Source organism: Asterias amurensis, chromosome 1 (genome assembly GCF_032118995.1).
Source record: "Asterias amurensis chromosome 1, ASM3211899v1".
In the NCBI taxonomy this organism is placed as follows: domain Eukaryota; kingdom Metazoa; phylum Echinodermata; class Asteroidea; order Forcipulatida; family Asteriidae; genus Asterias; species Asterias amurensis.
The window spans coordinates 10,427,858-10,451,223 of record NC_092648.1 but is presented as its reverse complement, the minus strand read 5'-3'; the positions used below and the strand labels follow the sequence as shown (position 1 = coordinate 10,451,223).

Genomic DNA, 23,366 nt, shown 5'->3' with positions numbered 1-23,366 from the left:
ATATTGTATCACAGTTGCAATTCAGTTTTTATGCTGTGATGGCTATTGTCAATAAACCTTTTATCTATCTATCTATCTATCTATCTATCTATCTATCTATCAACAACATGAGTGGGGCAACATTTGCAACAATGAAACTCTTTGGCATATTGGATCATCAGCCAAACAAGATTTGTATGTGCTTAGCAAGGTTTTTCTCTGCTTAGCCAGTTTCTGTGCTTACAGGCGGAAAACACTGCTTCGCAAATTGCTGTTGCTAAGCAACAAGAACATGAGTGGGGCAACATTTGCAACAATGAAACTCTTTAGCATATTGGATCAGCCAAGCAAGATGTGTTTGTGCTTAGCAAGGCCAGTTTCTGTGCTTACAGGCTTTATGAAGTTGGACCCTTGATCATCACAATCTTTATAAGGATTGTACTTACATACTATCCTGATGATTCTGGTTATAGTTTCTTGGCAATTATCACCTTTCGCTGTACAGCCGAATTTTTCCATCCAACGATGCCGTTACTAACTGCAAATACAAAGGTAAAAAAAACAAATTACAGAAATGCAGTCATTGGCTTTAGTTATGATCCTGAAAAACAAACAAATTGTACACTGAGCTTTGTCATGGCCGAGCGATAAGAGCACCGGATTCAAGCTCTGGTGTTTGATCAGCAGAGTGTGGGTTCGAATCCTGGTCGTGACACTTGCTACGTAAAATTGGGGAGGTAGTGCTTTCTGCTCTAATGGCCAGGCTTCGGATTGATGATACCCAAGCCTACATCCGTATGGACTGTAAAAAGGGGTAACGCTGTTTCAGCCCTAGGAGTAGGTGGCAACAGCCTCTGGAAAAAAAATAATTGTAGCCCACAACTTTAAGTGGCCTTCAGGCCTTGTGTGTCTGGCGACTTGCATAAAAAAAATTTTTTTTTATCACATATCTCCTGCTGTCGGTATTTCCAAGGAACCAAATATATGGAAAAGCAAATACATCCAACGATATGTTTCCACTAACAAGAATCTTTTTTCCCCCACCACTGAACCACAGGCCTGAGGCCTGGTTTAAGCACCGGGCCAGTAAACTCACATTTGGACAAGTCCGGTGGTCTTGGGTTAAGAAGGCCCTAATCCTATTTTGGTTTGGATCTTGTAAAGAACATTCCTGCAGCCGATTTCATGAAACGCTAGGATTAATCCTAACTCGACATAGGACGAGTAACGCGTCCTAACTTAGGATGGCTTCAATGCGTCCTGCGTATTTTGATACGGAACTGACCCCGTCCCAAGTCCCAAGCCAAGATGAACCTAAGTTAGGAAGAGTTTGGTGAAATCGTTGGCAGGTCCATTAACAAATGTTGAGCTTAAAGGAACACGTTGCCTTGGATCGGACGAGTTGGTCAAAACAAAAGCGTTTGTAACCGTTTTTTATAAATTGCATATGGTTGGAAAGATGTTTTAAAAGTAGAATACAATGATCCACACAAGTTTGCCTCGAAATTGCGTGGTTTTTCTTCTACTGTGCGATTAACATGGTCGGCCATTTATGGGAGTCAAAATTTTGACCCCCATAAATGGCCGACGTGTTAGTCGACGAGGTAAAAGGAAAACCACGCAATTTCGAGGCATGTTTGTGTGGATCATTGTATTCTACTTTTACAACATCTTTCTACCCATATGCATTTTATAAAAAATGGTTACAAACGCTTTTCAAAGACCAACTCGACCGATCAAAGGCAACGTGTTCCTTTAAGGCCAGCAGTCTTATGGGTTTCCCCCACATTTCGAGCGCTGCCCTTAAACGGGATGTAAAATATGATGTTTGTTGGTTGTGTTTTGCACGACACAGAATCTGGTACACTGTGTCGTCATAGTTTGATTTCATATTTGTTTTTCATACAAAAATGAAATGTTGCCTCCATTTTTTTTCCTTTTTTTTTTTCCTTCCCCTATACTGCAGAGGCCATTTGGCTGGCCGGTGTACCTGTGGAAGTAAACAGTAAAGAGCGGATGCAGGTCTTAAAAATGAGGGAAGAAACTGTCAACCTGCGATAAATTTCAATTTTTTGTTATCTTGACCGGCGACTCCAAAACAGTCCGAACTCTCTCTCTCTCCTATACCACTATCATGCCCCTATCACTTTCAAGTAACACCATGGGGTTTGGGGGAGGAAGTCATGCAAATTACTGGTCCCACTGTGCTGGCTGATTTCACCCACCTTCAGGATGCAGAGAGGAGGGCAATTGTCAGAAACACTCCACCCATGGGGCTACTGTAACATGCATGGCGCTCTATAAATACACCGGGTGGGCTGGTTTTCGTGAGACGTGGGAGGATACAAACACGCATGTTTACAGGGAGTCGGGTTGTTAATAAGACAGCTCAAGTCATCAACTTGACAGCGCTTGAAAGGTAGAAGTGGGGGACTGCAGGTGTTCATTATGAATGGGTGACTGTTAGGAATAACTAAACTGTACATGCAGGTGGCAGCAAACTTACATGTACTAGGATAACAGTGTCCATCGCTCATATACCCAAACAAGTTTAACTGGTACATAAAGCGTCTGTATCAAAGCACAGTATCAAAATCACGATCAAAATCAAACCAAAGGCAACGTAAACTGGAAATTACTAAGAATTAAATAGTTGTTTGATAAGATTAATTAAATGAATAATAAGCAAGGACATTCGTGAAACTGTGGGGGACCCATAAAGAATCAAAGCTTGTAAACTTATGGTTCCCCGAGCAAGCTTGTGTATTGAGCCGACAATTATTTTGATGTTTTGCGGAAGATACTACTCCAGGTAGGAAAAAATGTTCCGGAAAGGACTGGGCCCAATTTCATAGAACTGCTAAGCACAAAAATTTGCTTAGCATGAAATTTCTTCCTTGATAAAAACAGCATTACCAACCAAATTTCTTCTTGTTGCATATTGCTTGTTACTGGTATTCAGCTGTAGTTTGCTCATCCTGAAAATCACATGAAATTTTCGGTTGGTAATCCTGTTTTATCAAGGCAGAAATTTCATGCTAAGCAAATTTGTGTGCTTAGCAGCTCTATGAAATTGAGCCCAGGTGTATTCGAATGCACAAGCTGCACAATGCATAATTCGAGACTATGACAAAGAGAGAGACAACCCCGACTAGACAACAGACAATCCAGAGACGTTGAGACTGATCTCAATACCGAATCCTTACAACAAAATATACAAATTCCTCCAATTGACCTTCGTTCCTTTATGTTGTTTTCTTCATTTGATATGATTTCAAAGGAAATGTTTTTATGGAGGATATGTCCGGGTATGAACTTTCTAATCAGTGAGATCTCAGATTGACCTAATTATCATCAATCCTATACTTGACCTTTAAGGTAATTACTCAAAGGAGGATACACACCTGCTATAATGTGTTTGTTAGTTTTTTTATTTCAAAGAATTGTTTTTCGATTTCACAAACAATCAAAATTCATCTCGGCCAATGAAGCAATTTGAATTACTAAGCAAAATGTGACACAATGCAAATTGCAGTGGGGATATTAACAACAGGATAAGATCAATCTTTGTGCTACTGTGTCAAATCAAGCCCTTGTTTACTTATAGGTCATGTCCGAAAATGACAGCCACAGCGCTACGGCTGGATCACTGCATCATCATGCATAGAAGTTTAGGACATCACTGGCAACATCCTTGCAACCAGTGTAGCTGAAACCCCCAATATCATGGTGCAGCCATCTTGAATTTCTCCCATTGATATCAATGTTACCAAGCCGAGGCTGGAAGAACAAAATAGTCTGGTTCCTAACTGCACAATGATTATTAGCATTCATTATTGTTATCCGAAACGAGGAACATGACCAAGATGGAGGCAGCATGATAAAGGTCTATTAGGATCAGCCTACATGTAGCCATTTGTGAGTAGGATTATTCTCAAACATGTCAGAACGGGCAATGAATTCTTGAGACTTGCCCAACTATTAAAGTTTGGGGTCATTTCTCTATCAGCCGATCATTACAGTATATATAGAGACAACTAAGTATTCATTATTGTGCCCACGCCCCATTGGAAAAACACAAGACAGACAGAGCAAAAAGATATGTTGTAGAATAATATTTTGTCAAACATGAAAATAATTGTCTGCATGAAGCTGTTAAAGGCAGTGGACACTATTGGTAATTACTCAAAATAATTATTGGCATAAAACCTTACTTTGTAACGAGTAATGGGGAGAGAATGAAGGTATAAAACATTGTGAGAAACAGCTCCCTCTGAAGTGACCTAGTTTTGGAGAAAGGAGTTATTTTCCACTTACTTGATTTCGAGACCTCAAGTTTAGAACTTGAGGTCTCGAAGTCAACCATCTAAACACACACAACTTCGTGTGACAAGGGCGTTTTTTCTTTCATAGTTATCTTGCCACTCCGACGACCGATCGAGCTCAAATTTTCAAAGGTTTGTTTATTTATGCATATATTCAAATACACCAAGTACAAAGACTGATCTTTGACAATTACCAAAAGTGTACACTGTCTTTAACCCAAATACTGCAGTACATTAAAGTCTACCATGTACAGCACGTACAGTGGGGTCCACAAGGACTTTAAACAGTTCCTGTTTACAATGACAAAAATAACCACAAATTATTAGTGTTTCTATATCCATGCAGTTTCATCACAACATTATACAGTCTTCAACCAACAGGTGCAGGCTGTGAGTCTACCCACTCTCCAGTCAAACACAAACATTATGGGAAGTTAGGATATTGAAATTAAGTATGTGGTCAGTTAAGTGACCACATATTTTATAGTCAAGAGTACCAGAGCTGGTAAAGCTTGACAAGACTTTAAAGTTCTGGTCATGCTTAGATAATAACCCTGATAAGTTATTTCTTTTCGAAAGCCTCCTTGTTATAAAGATGCAGTGCCCTACCTATGGTAAAATTATAGGGTTGGGGGCGGGAGGGACAAGGGGGTGCACCATTTTTCCATGGGGGGAGTGGGGGACTTTTGGCCAAGTTTTTGTTCGCCTTTATCTTAAACAAGCCCCTTTTCAGTGCATTGTTTATGTATTTTACTATGTTGTGTCAGATGATCTGGCGCTAGTGTAAAAACAAATAGAACACCGGGAGAACCCCTTCTCTTTACAATGAGTGCATTGCATGTGTTCTTTTGCATGCATTATACAGCACAAGAAACCAATGGCTTTACGTCTCATCCGAAGGACAAAGCAAAAACGGTTTAGTGTCTTACTTAAGGACACAAGTGTCATGACTGGGACTCGAACCCACACTCTGCTGAACAGAAACACCAGAGGTCTAGTCTGGTGCTCTTATCTGCTCGGCCAGGAGACATCATTATACTTGTTTAGATCCGGCAGGCAATAAAAATAAACGACAGTGATTTGCTATTTCCTCAACCTTTGACAATGCACGGAAACATTTCTCAGGAGTATTGGAAAGCCTATACTGCCATGAACACTAAAATCAGTAAGCTACATGTATGAGACTGACTGTTGTTTTCCAATCATGATCAACCCTAAAGATTTCTTTTAAAGAGAGACTATACATGTAATAATAACAATAGTCGGTTTTTATATATAGCGCTTATACACCCGAAGGACGTCTTAAAGCGCTTTAAGCATACAGTATTTCCTGAAAGGTATGTGGGACTACGTTTTAAATTATGAGATCCACTCCTTCTACATAACACCATGTTCAATGTAATGGTTTACAGGGTGCTGTGGCACAATATGCTGCCAATCAGACCAGGAACACCGGGGCCAACCCCTAAGCTTTTCGATAAGTGCACTGGGTTCTTTAATGTTCAGTACACAACACACAAGACCAACGGCTTCATGTCCCATCCGAAGGATGAAGCAATGGTTAAGTGTCTTAATTAAGGACACAAGTGTCACGACTCAGACTCGAACCCACACTCTGCTGATCAGAAACACCAGAGTTTGAATTCGGTGCTCTTAACCGCTCGGCCACGATACTTCCATGTACCTTTAATTTAAAAACTTACTTTGTGAGAAGCGCTGCAGGTATTGATAATGTATAACATTTTGAGAAACAATTTCCTTCAAATGAATGTGGTTTTAGAGAGAGGGAGGGATTCAAAAACATATTGTTATCTGAGAAAAGTTTCTGCATGAAACGTTTCTCAGATTGTGCATTCCAGTTACCATGGAAATATTCTTCCTGCATGGACATAACCGCTCCAGATTTTCGGCAAAACCTCCAAAAATTCCACCTATTAAAATGAAATTTTCACTATTTTACCAGGTTAGTTTATTGTATTATCTACATAAACGGTTCCAAACGGACAAGAATATTCTGAAAGAGTACGTAATATGTTCCAGATTGTCCAATTCCATCACTGTCACTGGCGCTCCCATTGCAACCCTCACCAGGTAAACAGCTAAGTACTTCATTCAACACCCGTCTACGCTTGGTTAAGGATAAGAATCAATGAAACATGACTGCTTGAATCAAAACGATAGCAAAAGGTTGTAAAAACAAAGGTGCCTGAGCCAGGACTCAGCACGGGACATTCTATGCACAGATTCCCAGTGGACTCTACCGAGGAATTATTCCATAATTTGGGTTTATTATTGGATTGGTCTGTCAAGAAGATAAACTGCAGGTCATCAACTGTAAATTTAGAAATCCCAGTCAGATTTATTTTTTAGCGGGGGTACAAAAATAGAAATCATAGTATGATGAGAAAGTGTAATAGTATAAGAAAGGTATTGAACCCCTGCTAATACCTACGAACATTTTATTTCATTTCAAAACTATTACTACAATCTTAACTTAGGCATGCGAGTTGTGTAGGGGGGGGGGGTTGAATGGTTTAGAGGTAGAAAAATTGGAACCTGCGAGGGTGAGGTTGATATTGCGTATGAAACGTACAAAATAGCCTTTGGAGTGCCACTGCAGCTTAGGTTGTTTACTCCCCTCGGAGCTGAGAAAGATTACCAAAATAGATGACCAGAAATGTAAAGCACATTGATATGGTTGTTGTAAAATGCGCTATATAGAAACTACTAAATGTAGTTAATATTATTACCATAGTCAGCCTTTGAGGTTGAGGTTCGATCATGTTGTAACCTGAAGCATTCCACAACCCCCCCCCCCCCCCCAAAGGATCTACGTTAGTAACTACCCTCAAATTCTGATGAGTTCCAACTCCAGCCTGCACTCATGTAGATTTGGGTATAATAAACCCATAAATCTTCAATTACATTATACTTTTAGCCACTGATTTTATACTCTGCCTTATACGCTCTTCTGGCAGGAAAGAGGTGGGATCCTACAACGCAGTGTGTCAAGCAAGGCGTGGCACTGGCTGGAACCTAGGAAGACCACACCCACTGTCCAAACTTACCCATGTTTACTCACACAACACTGAATGTCTTTATGAGTGAAAACAGGGTAAGGCCTAATAGAGAGTGACAATAGAAATATTGGAGCCTCAACATGTCATCACCACAGAGAGGGTGGGGTAATGTCCCAGGTACTTGTCTAGAATAATAATAATAATAATGAAAGTTTAGGTTTTCAGTTGAGGTTTCAGTCCCACTCAAGCACACACTTCACCAAACTAAGCCCAGCTTATCCAGTTCCAGCCTTTGTTTGAGCACCACTGAGCCATGTACCTAGGCCTAAGCAGTATCCAGCAACAGAGTCCAGCATAGTCCTGAAGAGGATCAGAGCATACTGATCAAAAAATGAGTCGTTATTAACCACCTGTTCTTTTCAGAACCAAAACTACTCAAAAAGAGAGCCCCCATGGTGTTACTGCAAACCTCTCTTAGTTATAAGTAACTTTTAAGTAGGATAAAATAATGAAAATGAAAAAAAAAAAAATAATAATAAAAATATAGTGCGTTTTACAATAACCGTGATTGGGCCAATAACATTTCTGTTATCTTTCTTAGTTCCCTGGGAAGTATTAAGCCTTGGGCTATTCCAAAGGCTTTCTCATACACAATATCAACCTCTACCCTCGCATGTACCCATTTATACTCCTGTATGAAGAGAAGCAATTATAGTGAAGCATCTTGCCCAAGGACTACAAGTGTCATGAGCGGGATTCGAACCCATTCTCCGATGACTTTAACACCAGAACATGAATTTGATGCTCCATGACACCCTGAACTGGATGTTTGTTCATTTTTTTAAGTGAAAGAAGATCTGCATACCTGCCTACATTTAAAGGAACATTACAGAATTGGTTTTTGCTAACAAAACAGTTGCTGGCAGTTTAAGAACTTTATGTAATCCACCATACATAAACTGACAAACCTGTAGAAGTTTGAGAACGATTGGTCGTCTTGGTCACGAGAGAATAGTTAAAAAAAAAAATTTTGCATTGCATCGATGCCAAAATAAAAATGAATAAAACGCTTACTGAGCGATAAACTCCAAACGCGAAGTTAGATTATTTATTTCTCATCAAATGTGACATTTCATACAGAAATATTTCAAGGGATGTTTTCAACTATCATCATCATTAGACCGTGTAAGTTTTATGTAAAACTGTGATCTTCACGATTTTTGTTTCTTACCGATTCTGTAACGTTCCTTTAACAATAACTGTCCCCAACATGCAATACATAAATACAAAGTTAAATTTTGTAACATAAACGTAACATGTAGAAATTTGCTTGTTTAGTTGTCCATTTGTTAAGGATTTTTCTCTGTCAATAAGTTCACCTTCCTTTTTACAGAATCCATGCTTACTGTGACCTCCATGCACAACTGAAAATAAAAACTTAACTGGAATGACAAAGGTCAAGCAAAACAAATTCCAGAATTCCATGACAATTATTTCATCGAGAAAACAAATCAAATGAGACATCTGTCTTGGATTTAAGCAATCAAAACAGTTCATTTCTTTTAAAGGCACTGAACACACTATTGGCAATTGCTCAAAATATTTGTCAGCATAAAAACTTACATGTACTTGGTAACGAGCAACAGAGATATGAAACATTGTGAGAAACGACTCCCTCTGAAGTAACATAGTTCTTTAAGAAAGAGGTACTTTCTCACTAAAATATTAAAAGACTTCAGGTCTGAAGCATTTTATTAGGCATCTGGAAAGCAATAAAACTTCTGCAGACAAGGGTGTTTTTTCTTTCATTGTTCCCTTGCAACTTTGATGACCAATTGAGTCAAATTTTCACCGATTTGTTATTGTATGCATATGTTGGGATACACCAAGTGAGAATACTGGTCTTTGACAATTGCCAAAGGTGTCCAGTGCCTTTAAGTGGCAGTATCTACTGCCAACCCAAAATGCCCAAACACACATTGTTGTAAGAGGGCGTCTGACTTCGCGCACTTGGAAGACGAGCCAGCTGTACAGGTAGACATGGTATAGGTCAGAAAACACTGAGGCAAATTACACCATGGGGGAATGTTATACTTCTCCTGAAAGACTGACTCATAACATGAGTAAACTGTCCAGCAAGGTGAAGTAACATTCCACTTACACAGGGAACACACATGGGCAATGTTACTCTGTCAACGCTGCCGAGCATTAAGCCCTGATTTAACCCAGACAACACCTGTGTGTAAGGTATAGTCTCTCGACTATTCCAGATGGATGGACTCTTATATAGAGGTATTTGGATGAAACCCTATCATGTCCAGGGACCAGTCCGTGCACTGGGTGTGCCCTGGACTCAAATGTTGCATGATTTCCGGTGATGAACAGTGTATAGAGCGGGAGGTTGCCAACACATGGCATGAATCATGATTTCCAACTAAACATTGATGTTTTCAAGCTGAGTAAGATTTGGAAACTTTGCATGGTGTTGAAAACAAGAATCGTTAACTTGAGACAAATAATAATAATACTACCTAGTTCATATACATGTATAGTGTAATGTACAATATTGTATCAATTCACTTTACATTAGTGCCCTGGTCAATGGGCCAATAAAGTTCTGTTAATCTTTCTTAGTTCCATGGGGAGTATAAAAGCCCTAGCAGCCTGGCGCTCTGAAGGCTTTTTCAAACACAATATAATAATATCAAAGTCTTATATAGCGCACGTATCTACCAAACAAGGTACTCAAGGTGCTGAGTATATATAAACTTTCAGAAAGATAGGTTATTGCAGTGATGAATTCTGGGACCCAATTATGTAGCACCTTATAACGGTTTACAAGGTGCTATGGCGCATACAGCTGCCACAGCCAGGAACACCAGGGCGAACCCCTTCTCTTTTCGATAAGTGCACCGGGTTCTTTTACATGCATTACACAACACATGGGACCAACGGCTATACGTCCCATCCGAAGGATGAAGCAATGGTTAAGTGTCTTGCTTAAAGACACAAGTGTCACGGCTGGGGATTCGAACCCACACTCTGGTGATCAGAAACACCAAAGTTTGAATTTGGTGCTCTTAACCGCTCGGCCACGACACTTCCATTAATACTGGATATTGGGTAAATGTTGATATTATCAACATTTACCCTCACAAACCCGCTATTACTCCTGGGTGAAGAGAAGCAATATTGTATGGCCGGGGTTTGAACCCACATTCTGGTGACTTATTCACCAGAACTTGAGTTTGATGCTGAGAACTGCTTGGCTAAGAGAAGCGGCGGTTCTGAGAAGATTCAGAGTCTGAATGATGGAACAAAGTGCCCTGTTTATCTTCAGAAAGTTGATGTTGAATTCTCCTGTAGACAAAAAACATGTTCATGGATGGAATACAGCCCAGGCTAGGCTCCAGGAGTTGTTTACCCCATTTTCACACTGTTCCAGCCCAGTTCCCATTTCCACAGGTATCCGCAGTTGCACGTTTCAACAATACCCCGCTTTTTTTACTGTTTCCCCTACTCCAGAACAGGGTGTTTATTCTCAAGGGTATGCCCACTTGCCAGGGTAGATCAGGGGTAGAGCGATTCAAGTGAAAGGGCCAGTCGTTGTCTTGGGGAATAGTGTAATAAGGGCTACAGAGCACACTCCCCAGTACATCAACTCATTTCATATCTGATTCCTCCCAGAACCACCACGGTATTCCGTGGTTGTCTGCCTAAACCTTTCTCATGCTCCTCATATGAAAAACAAGGACCCCACTCACCACAAAACAGCAATCAGCACATTTCAAATTGTGTTACTACAGCTCTAAAACCTGTGAATAACCTCTTCAAAAAAACAGGCATCACTGTTTGTCAGACTGCTGATTAAACCCTGCCTTTGCAGTAACATAAGGAGGGCTGGTAAATTAAAGAACCTTCTTAAGAAGCCATCCATCATCATCAGAATAAAATGCTCTAATTTATTCAAAGGTCGAAGACAGTCAACATTGTAGTAAACATAACTTATAACTTCCCAAATGGTAGAAAACAGAAGGAAATTGCCAAAGGAACTAAACTAGGCCGAGTGAATGCCCTCAGGTTTGACCCTTCACAGTTGGGTCTACAACAAATCCCCTGCACAGCTTAAAGGGAATGTATACGTTTGGTAATCAGGTGATCACTCTAATAATTAATGGTAATAATGGTAATAAGTAGTATAAACCATTTTTAGAAAGATTTCACTTCAAGTAATGGGTTTATAATGCAAAAATTCATCAGTTTTGATGCCCTAAGTGTTACTGTCGTCTTATCAGATTATGTATTCCATTTACGGAAAATTCTTCCTGGGTGGACATACGTGTAAGTGCTCTGGATTTTCGATATGTCTCAAAAATGCTACCACCTTTTGAGATGAAATTTCCACAGGTTAGTTTTGTGGTGTATGTACATCTACATTTATGAGCAAGTTCGATCTACGACCATAGTTAACCATAGTTCGACTAACTCTGATCGAACCCGCGTTAGTCAACGATAGTTGGACCAGTCTAGTCGACTATTCGCGCCCATCCACTCAAGGCTGGTCGAGGTCTGTCGCATCGTTGGTTACCAATAGCAGTTTGTCATGTCACAATGTGCTGCAGGCAGAGAGGACCAGTTATTCGTAAAATAGCTGAAAAGAAGTGAGTATGGACTTTTTATGTGTTCAGGCATAGAGCTATGGTTCACTGTCATCTTTTTCTCACACGGTCGCTAGAAAACGACTAGAGTCGTTCTCACTTTTATTTCAGCGAGCATGTGCTTCGTACGTCACGAACTATAGCCACTAGTCGACAATTGTACCCTGATCGAACTTTCTCTATATTGGATTAAAACAAAGGAATGGTTCAAAAAACAATGGAACAGCTCCAAAAACAAAAGGTACACTTTGCTTTTAAAGGGGGATGGAGGGGGGGGGGGAGTGAACCAAACTGATTTCCCTCTTAGTACCCTCATATGTTATGCGCATCAGCTGGAATCGATTAAATGAGAAGGTGTTTTTGGATGAGCTTGAGTAATAAATGAGTCCGTCTGGGCTAGGGAGGGAAGGTGAGGAGGTAAAGTTATATCCCGTCCCAACCGAGACTTGCTCTTAGTTTAGAAGTGATTCATTCCAAGTTTAATCAAATTAACATTTGAAAGTGCTTGGTTTTGGAGGGGGTTCTTATTAATATGTTTGTTTAAACTCATAATAAGGATAAGTACGCATTGTGGCAAATTACAATAAACGTAAAAACTAGAACCTGTAACTCCAGGGCCTTGTTGTATTTTAGTCAGATGCTTTAAAAGTAAAAATCTATAATTGGGGTTAATTTTGCCAAAGAATTTGAATCTGAGAAGCATTTATGCAGTAATGCTTTTCAGATTGTGTATAAAAGTTATTTCGTATTCGCTTTGGATTTTCCGTGATTCAGAGTTAAGTTTTTTTGTACATTTTACATAAAGTCATTGGATTAAAACAAACAATCAGTAACCCTTTTCAGACTGTGTTTACCCACTAGTGATTTCCTATTCGCTTCGGATTTTCTGTGATTCACAGGTTAGTTTTTTTGTATATATATGTATTTACATAAAGTCATAGGAATAAAAAAAATCAAATGGTTCCAAACCCGAAAGGTATACTTTGCCGTTAAACCGGGTTTGGATACTCTGCTATTGTGACCTACATTCAAGTCGCAAGCGAGGGTCCATTACTAGAATGTTCATGTTTGTCCAGGGAAGCTTCGTGCACAGGAATCCCAAGGGAATGTACTGCAAAGCGCAGCTTAAGGGTTTGGCTGGTTGCCAATTGCTTGGTGACCTCATGTGAGATTGGTCGGTAACCGGATTTTCAAATTAACGCAGGCGCATTTTGGCCAATGGGAACCGCTCACGCGATCGAGAGTAATGTTGAGACATGATACTCTGCTATTGTGACCTACATTCAAGTCGCAAGCGAAGGTCCATTACTAGAATGTTCATGTTTGTCCAGGGAACCTTCGTGCACAGGAATCCCAAGGGAATGTACTGCAAAGCGCAGCTTAAGGGTTTGGCTGGTTGCCAATTGCTTGGTGACCTCATGTGAGATTGGTCGGTAACCGGATTTTCAAATTAACGCAGGCGCATTTTGGCCAATGGGAACCGCTCACGAGATCGAGAGTAATGTTGAGACATGAAACTTTGGTCTTGATTGAACACAGCTTTGCTTGGCGGCATTATTGTGACTTTATAAAAGCACCTGGCATAAAACTCTTGGGCACACCTGGGTGCACCTGTACATCAGTTGCATCTAAAAAGTGTCTCATTCATTAAAGGCACAGGGATACCTTTGGTAATTGTCAAAAGGGCAGTATTCTCACTTGATGTATCTCCACATGTGTACATGTACATGTGCGTAAAATAACAAATCTGTGAAAATTTGGACTCAAGTGGTCATTCAAGTTGCAAGAGAATAATGACAAAGCCTACAAAGGCTTCAGGCATGAAGTCTTTTATTATTTAAGTGAAAATTATCTCTTTCTCAAAAACTACGTTACTTTAGAGCATGGAGCAGAGGGAGACGTTTCTCACAATGTTTTATACTATCAACAGCAGTCCATTGCTTGTTTACAAGTATATTTTTATGCTAGCAATTATTTTGAGTTTATAATTACCAATTGTGTCCAGAAGTAGTTCCTTTAAGAGTTTTGTACATGCATGTGTCACACTAATGATTCACTAAATGGACATTGAATGAGCACATAATGGGCTAGATGTCAACGAGCATTAAACCAACATGAGTAAATGCTAGTAACATTTGGGCACAACCAGTGACACACACAGCTCATTATTGGGTACTTAACACTCTGGGTTTCATTCCATTCATAGACAGGAAGATTGAGCAAATGAAAGTGTTGCCAAGCTCCAGACCCATGTAGAGCTGCTTAATGCACAAAAGTGAGCTAAGCATAACAACACTATGCTTAGCAGAATAAGGTTACCAGCCCAAATACATGTACCATGTCTTGGATATTTTAAAAGTCAAATCATTCATGTCCTCTAGATAGTCTTATTAAAATACAAGTTATTACTGACCAAAACAACACAACATGTACAGTGAACTAGAGTCTAGGGTAAACAAAGTAATATTCAAATTGAAATTGTTTCTCTAGCTACATTGTATAGGCCTAATAAATAAGAAGTTGTTTGGATGTCTGTTCATTGAAAAACATGAGATAAAGTTGAATTAAAGGTAGGACACTATTGGTAATTACTCAAAATAATTGTATAATTGTCAGCATAAAAACTAACTTGGTAACAAGCAATGGAGAGCTGTTGATAGTATAAATCATTGTGAGAACTGGCTCCTTCTGAAGTAACGTACACTGTACATGTAGTTTTCAAGAAAGAAGTAATTTTCTGTAAGCACGCAACTTCGTGTGACAAGGGTGTTTTTTCTTACATTGTTATCTTGCCACTTCGACGACCAATTGGGTTCAAATTTTCACAGGTTTGTTATTTTGTGCATATGTATGAGATACACCAAGTGAGAAGACTGGTCTTTGACATTTATCAAAGGTGTCCTGTGTCCTTAACTGTAATAAAAAAAAATTAAAAAAAATGATGGAGACTGACTGGGTAAATTTTAAATGATTTAGGGGTTGTTCTAAAACAAATTATTCAACAAAATAATGTTGTAAAAAAAGCACCTGAAATTACAACTCTGTGACTGATTGTCACCATTAGGATAAACCACAGGGGGAAACTGACTGGATAATATATTTAAAAATTGAGGTTAAAAAGGACCAACTGTCTAGAGCTGGGACTTGAACCTGTCACCTCCGGATTAACATGCTGGTGCTCTACCAGCTGATCTACATGTACATGTATCTTGCCAATCGTAATGTTTAGAACAAAAAAAGGTTATTAATCTCTGTAATCTCTGTGTCTATCCAGGTCAAGAAAAGTGTCTTCTTCTCCCCCTTATTTTTTAAGAAAATAGGTCAACTACATGTATGATGCAAGCAGCATACATACACCAGGGCTTTCCCCCCAGGAGGGCCGGTATCCGTAAAAAATGCAGGGTAAGAAAGCTGAAAAACAACATGCAGAACCTATTACGGTGATCTTGTGTTGTTTCCAAAATGTTTCAATTTCATGACAGCTTGGGTGATCAATAGAATTTGGGAATGTTAAAACTTGAATCGGTGACGCCTTTAGGAAGCCGATCTATAGCTTGAGGGGGTTGTGTGCTTGTTGCATGTGACAAGCTGCACGTACACCGCACAATTACGGCACGCCTATGAATTTGGAACATACTGATAAACGCCCTCAACGATGCGCAGTAATTTACCCAGAGATGTGTGTGGGTCTCTCACCAATTTGGGATCACTGAGGAAGTTGGACTAGAAAGCTGGTAAGTGATGGATGTACAGTACATGTACATGTACAATGTATGTCACTTGGGCAGGAGGAGTAGTATGTTGATTTGTGCAGGGAGGGATGGCACTTCTGTTATTAACCATATTGACACAGGATTAATGTTCTTGGGGGGGATTTAAAGACACTGGACACTATTGGTAATTGTCAAAGACTATATCTTTCTCACTTGGTGTATCTCAAAATATGCATAAAATAAAAAACCTGCGAAAATTTGAGCTCAATTGGTTGTCGAAGTTGCGAGATAATAATGAAAGCAAAAAACACCCATGTCACACGAAGTTGTGTGCTTTCAGATGCTTGATTTCGAGACCTCAAAATCTAATTCTGAGGTCTCAAAATCAAATTTGTGGAAAAAAACTTCTTTCTCCAAAATTAAGTGACTTCAGAGGGAACCGTTTCTCACTATGTTTTATACTATCAATACTCGTCACAAAGTAGGGTTTTATGCTTTAATAATTGTTTTGAGTAATTACATGTATACCAATACACCTTATGCACATGATGTCATTTTAGTACGGCGCCCCCGCATTGAGGTCAAAAGGAGGTTGTTCATTGACCAATCTATGTGCGTTTCGATTGTTTTGTCACCGTTTGACCTCAAAGATGGCGGCTGGATGACGTCAATGCATAAGGTCTATAGTGTCCACTGCCTTTAAGGGGAACATTTTCTTGACCTAAATGTATGCAATATACATACATGTGTATGCTTTAACTGTTTCATGTACTGAGGGGGCGCTAGCTTCATATATCAACCATGTCAACCCCTTCAAATCATTCAGCATCTTCAATTTTTGATCGTTCACAGTCCTAAATGTAGAGTCCATGGAAGGGAAGTTACAATTCTGTTGTCGTACATATCAACTAAATGGAAATATAAAGTACACGTAGAAGAGCACTAGAGACATGGTATGAAACTTAACCACTTTAGCCATCATGTACATGTATCCCCACATTCCAATGCTAGGGTGCAAGGCAAAACTGTATTGTGAGAGGGCGCTGTGGTACATGTACATATACATGAATACCTTGGTGATCGAGGACAAGAGAATAATGCATATGAACATAGAGTAAAGATGGTAAGAATCAAACAGAGGGAGCGCTGTGGGGTGTAAAATAGGAAGTAGAATAGCACTACAGACTCTGTAAAACCACTTTAACCATCATCATGTAAGTATCCCCCATTCCAAGCCATGCTAGGGTGAAAGGCAAAACTGTACGCCCAGTATGATCGCTCTACAAATAGCCACTATCAGTCCGCTGTATAAAATATAGCTAGTCTATTCAAAGACTGTCTTGAAGTAGTTTCGTTCTCTTTTGTGGAATGTCGGAGGTGAGGAGGTACCAACCTAATTCTAGAAAAAGCACCAGAAACTTGCAATCTCATGGACTGTGGGAAATGCGTTACACGGGAGAATGTCCAGGGGATTTGAAAATTTGAAGACGGAGGACACTTTTAAATGTCAAAGGTGGACTCGGTTATCTGGGCGTGCTTCGACCCTGCAGTACACCTGCTTCTTCATGTGGGCTTTGCCACGCTAGCTTCCTTATTGATCAGTGTGATAACATCAGGCGCTGGACTTGAGACATTACAAACACTGGCTGGGTTGCAAGACCTTTTTTGAACCCCTACCCCCAATACCCGCCCCCTCCCATAAAAAATACCTTCATAACCCCAAATCCCAGCAGACACACGTAGTGCACTCTCTTATCTTGATTGGTCACAACTTTCACAGCATAAAAGAACATACTTGTCGCACATACTGTTCCAATATTTGTTGGCACTTTTGGATGTGCGCAACAAAAATCTGCTGATTTGATTTGTACCTGAAAATTGAACAGCATGAGTGTGCTTCCTATACCATATTAGGAAATTTAATTTATACTTTGTTGTATGAAACCACATAAGGTGAAGTGGGTGCACTTTGACTATGGGGAGACCGAAGTTTTCTGAAGAAAATAAAATGAAAATAAAACGAATTGGGAAAAGTGTGGAATTCTATGGTGACAGAGCAATCTGTAGAACAACTTTGGAACAGCCTTCCTGTGAGCATCTTCCATCAGCAAAATCCTTGGTCTTTAAAGTCAAAGACGAATTTGATTGTTTCTTTAGAATTGGCTAATCTGATTGGTTACATGTATGTATTTCAAATATTCTATTGTTTTTTACTGCAAAGTCAGATGCTGAGGATCTGGCTGAGGATGTACATGAACATGTAGGCGTGCTGGAAATCTCTCCCTCTTTATTACCATCCTCTTTTATCCCTTGTTCGTGTTAGATGCTTTTGTCTTTAGATTTAAGTAACTTATTTTTTGGATAAATAATGGGTATTTCAGTGTGTTTGATACCATTTGCTTTTTTGGGTGTCGTGGCCGAGCATATAAGAGCACCGAAACCCAAGCTCTGGTGTTTCTGTTCAGCAGAGTGTGGGTTCGAATCCAGGTCGTGACACCTGTGTCCCTGAGCAAGACACTTTACTATAATTGCTTCTCTCCACCCAGGGGTAAATGGGTACCTGTGAGGACAGAGATGGTTCTTGTGATTAGTTTACATGTGTGTAGCTTAGTGCACTGTACTTGTACATACATGTATTTGGCAGCACAGGCTGAATACTCCCAGGGAGCTGAGATGGTTTAAGGAATGAAATGGCCCAGTGATCAGGGTAATGAAGTTGAAAGTGCTTTGCGACATGGTGTATAAAGTGCTATATATAAACACCAAATATTATTATTGACTTAAATTTGCCCACTTTTAGGATCACTTAAAATAAGTCCATTTTTATTTGTGTTCTTTTATGGAATGGAAGTTTAGGCCTATTAAATTTACCCACTAATGTCCATCATCTATCAGAGAGAGCGGTAGTCTCTAACCAAACATGTTTTCCTTTGGCTTTACCCTTAGACTAGACAGGAACACTTGGCAGGGGGACGAGAGGGGGTCTTCCACCCTCATGGTCAGGGTCTGGGGTGTCTTCAACTTACTCACAGAAATTAACTCCAGTTATCAATGGTTTCCTGCTTTTACAGTAGTATTGGTTGTTTTTCTTGGCCGTGTTTCTGTCACTTCAGGTTTGAACCAATGGGTGCACCGACTTAAATAAACTTACATACTGACCTTAGTGTAACTTTCACAGTGAACAAACCTTGATGAGGGATTGCCTTATTAATGTATGACAATAATATTTGTCATTTGGTTCATTAACCATTGACATGCAGGAAGAATGATTGTACGATGTGGTTAAAGGCAGTAGACACTTTTGGTAATCACTCAAAATAATTGTTAGCATAAAAACTTACCAAGCAATGGAGAGCTGTTGGTAGTATAAAACATTGTGAGAAACAGCCCCCTCCGATCTGACGTCGTTTTTGAGAAAGAGGTAATTTCCCACTTAAACATTTGAATTGAATTTGAGACGTCAGCTGAGGTCTCAAATTCAAGGCATCTGGAAGCACACAACTTGTGAGACAAGCAACTTTGACAACCAATTGAGTCAAAATTTTCACTTTTTTTATTTTATGCATGTACATGTATGTTGAGATACAGCGAAGTGAGAAGACTGGTCTTTGACAGTTACCAAACTTGTCTCGTGCCTTTCAGATAATAGAAATATTAAAGTATGTCAGCATTTTGCCTCGAAGCCTAAGCAATTGTGTATGTGGGACCGTATGAGTGCGACTTACACAGTGTATGGATACCAAATAAAAAGTACATAAACCTGAAAAAAGGTTCTCTCTGTTTTTTTATTCTTGGGTAAGCTTCAGAGTCGCAGAGTCTAGGCAGAGCCAATGGCGTTCATGCATAGTGCTCCCAACCCAATTATAATAAGTCTTGCGTGCAGCAAAACATCTTGGAGTACATTTATTTGGTGACAGATCTGAGTTGACCCAGCCCTATTTCATATATTCATGCATCACTCTTGCAATCGTATTATGAACTCTCAGTGTAAAGTTGAGCAGACTTAAAGATGCAATGAAAAGGATCAAAGAGTAAAACACTCTTTGAAAAGACACAGGATACTCTTGTTAATTGTCAAAGACCAGTCGTCTCACTTGCTGTATCTCAACGTATGCATAAAATAACAAACCTGTGAAACTTGAGCTCAATCGGTCATCGAAGTTGTGAGATAATAATGAAAGAAAAAACACCCTCGTCACACGAAGTTGTGTGCTTTTTCATGCTTAATTGTGAGACCTCAAATTCTAAATCTGAGGTCTTGAAATCAAATTAGTGGAAAATTACTTCTTTCTCGAAAACTACGTCACTTCAGAGGGAGCTGTTGTTTGCAATGTTTTATGCTATCAACCTCTCCCCATTACTCATTACCAAGTAAGGTTTTATGCTAATAATTATTTTGAGTAATTACCAATAGTGTCCACTGCCTTTAAGGAAGGCGTTTGGTAATCAATGGTTAAACAAATGTACTTGGTTAGAAGTAAACAGTATACAGCAGTTTTCAATCTACATGTAGTATAAAGCATTTTGAGAATGCATGACAACACCTCAGACCAATAAATACGCATATATAGAAAGCTTTTGTCACTACATAATTATTCAATGAAATCATTATATCCAATGAATTCGCTGGTTCTGAAAAGCAAGTACATTTATCCTTGCGGATAAAGACAGGGGACCACCAGTCTATAGTATCCAGCCAACATTCCACAAACTTAACATTGTTGTGACTGGTTGCCCTACTAATTTGTTTTTTTACTTAGCACAGAAATTATCTAAGCGGTATTTTCTGCTTAATACGTAGCTTTATAAAATTTGACCCAAGCTTCTGTACATAGAAGGACAGCATCCTTCATTTCTCCTTTATAATCTTGGCACCGCTGCCAACAAAGTATCTCACGTGCTGTACATGGTGAGCACGCGTGTCCCTCTGAAACCAGAAACTACCACACTGAGCCAGATGTATCACACCGTTAGACATTTCTTTTTACCGTTAAAGGCAAACCTATTTCAATCCAATTTTGAGATATCGCCAAAAATCCTGAGCCATGCGGGACATGCTGGATAGAATAATCCCTGACAGGAATACACAATCTAAGGGAGGTAACACTTTCAAACTTTGGGGCATAAAAACTTTTTTTTTTTTTTTTTTACACAATAACGTTATAGCATAGTGTACATGTACTGATCGAAACGTCAAGTTGAAACCAACGGTTCTTTTCAGAACCACCCCAATTCATTTAAAGATTATCTTTCAATGGTTTACAGCGAGCCTTTCCATATCGTATTTAACCATGCAAAAGTTCAAATCCTACAACAACATTACTTTGAAGTGTAATGTTCCTCAAAATGGTTTATTAAATGCTGTTCTACGCTTCTTACCAAAGGTATTTATTGCCATTAATTTACAATGCCAATACCTTCCCTTTAAAAGTTGTTAAATTGGCAGGATATTGTGTCTTTCCCTGTGAAACCACTAGATTTCACAGCAGTTAACTGTGTCGGTTTCTGCTTTGATTTAAACCATGTTGTAGTTGCATCTAAAAGGAAATTGGCTGAATGGAAACGAGTTGGCAGGGCAAGGAAGATGCAATGTCAGCCATTCAGGTGGAAATCCCTTCAAGACAAGCTGAGGGGGGTCGGCAAGATAAATCACAGCAAATAGGTTCATCCTAACCGTTTCTCATTCTGCTAGATTATGGAGGGACTTGTATTTATACTGAAATCAGAAGTCATTATAAGTTTGATTTCTCTACTTGGTCCTTCTAGTTAAAGGGAAGGTACACGTTTGGTAATCACTTAAAGCAAATATTAACGTTTAAACTGACTTGGTAATGAGCATTGGAGAGCTGTTGATAGTATGAAACATTGTAGTTTTTGAGAAAGAGGTATTTTCTTACTAAAATAATAAAAGACTTCTAGCTAGAAAGCAAGAAATTCGTCCGACAAGGGTGTTTTTTCTTTCATCATTTTCTCTCAACTTCGATGACCGATTGAGCCCAAATTTTCACAGGCTTGCTATTTGATGCTTATGATGGGATGCACCAAGTGAGAACACTGGTCTTTGACAATTACCAAATGTGTACAGTGCTTTTAAGGGTATCTGCACATTATCAGTACCAGAAGTCCCATTTGAGACTTTTTAAGACCCTTTTTATGCTACCCTTAAAGGATTGTGGTAGCCTACTTTTTGGAACACAAAACACAATGTCCACAGATTTACACTAAACTAACACATTTTGAAGATACTGATGGTAGAATGCTTCCCTTAAAAATTACTTGCTGAGGTGCTGTAGTTTTTGAGAAATTAGTAAAACATTGTCACGAAAATACGTTTTCTCGCTAAAATAACTAATGTGACTTGTTTTGCTAATTCCTCAAAAACTACAGTCAAGCGCGGTATTCTAGGTTCAAAACGCAAATAAAAACCATCACTTGAACCAGAAATCCCCAACACAGCTTGAATAATAGCTGTTATTGTTTAGTCGAGAGCCATTTGTAACAAATTACAGCGAAGCTATAAACACAGGCAATACCTGAAGTACCAACTCCATTACTGTTATAAATCACGGCTGAGTGCGAGATCAAAAGTCAAATGGAAACACATCCAATACCTCCCTACATACAGGTACTCGGGAAACACATACAGTAAGTACACATTTTTAATTTGTCATTCCAAGGTCCCTGGAGCAGATTTCATAATGGGTTAATTGAGTTTATTAATTAGTGGTAATTAGATGATGTAGTATGATTGATAATCACAAACACCTCCCTATCCTCTATCATGTCTGGGCAGGTGGGGATTAGATTGTGCTAAGTCTGGTTTGGAGCACTGTTCTAACATTGAGATCATTCCAAGTGTCGATTTTGTTTCCATCATCCATTATATGTAAATGGTAATAATAATATAATAATATTTTGAGTTTTTATAGCGCTTTTTCACTCCCGCTTCAAATTGTTACTCCTGGTCACTGGGCCTTAATTCACTCCTTAAACCATCTCAGCTCCCTGGGGAGTATACAGCCTCGTGCAACAAATGCGCTACTTGGCTAAATCAATCACAAGAACCATCTCTGCCCTCACAGGTCCCCATTTACCCCTGGGTGGAGAGAAGCAATAATAGTTAAGTAATCACCCTTTAAATAAATGGCAATACAAACTTTTGGTTTAGAAGCCTACAGCAGGATTTGATAGTATTTATGAAGCATTTTGAGAAACATTTCGCTTTTGAAGTAATGTGGTTTTAATGTAAACAAACATCAATTTGAAAGTGGGAAGCAATACTGTCATTTCTCAGATTGTGTGTTCCTACATGTATTAGGGATCATTCTGTCTGCATGGACATATTCCCTCCAGATTTTCGGCAGAAAAAAACCCAAATGTACACATGTTAATTATTCAAATTTCAGTTCAAACAAAAAACAATTTTGAAAACCAGAGGCATTAATTAACTCGAGGAAGACTTTGTCTTAACTCGTTGTAAAATCCACCCACTGGGTTCTTTTACGTGTATTGCCAATCCTAGTACACAGAACCTACACAGGTACAGCTTAATGTATCATCCCAAGGACAGATCAATAATGGTAAAGTATCTTGCTCAAGGACGCAAGTACCATGACAGGGACTCGAACCCAATGTATTCAGAGGCGTATTTTACCCATTTTAGTACCCTGA

The 23,366-nt window shown here is 39.3% G+C and overlaps 1 protein-coding gene across 1 annotated transcript in view; it reads right to left on the bottom strand.

Annotated features, from left to right (window-relative positions):
• The window catches only part of LOC139945260 (WD repeat-containing protein 27-like), a 95,706-nt gene that overhangs the window by 5,638 nt on the left and 66,702 nt on the right, over nucleotides 1-23,366 (bottom strand). The window contains exon 24 of the mRNA XM_071942592.1: nucleotides 426-517. Coding sequence (XP_071798693.1) covers nucleotides 467-517 — 51 coding nt within the window. The 3' untranslated portion in view covers nucleotides 426-466. The remainder of the gene's footprint in view (nucleotides 1-425; nucleotides 518-23,366) is intronic.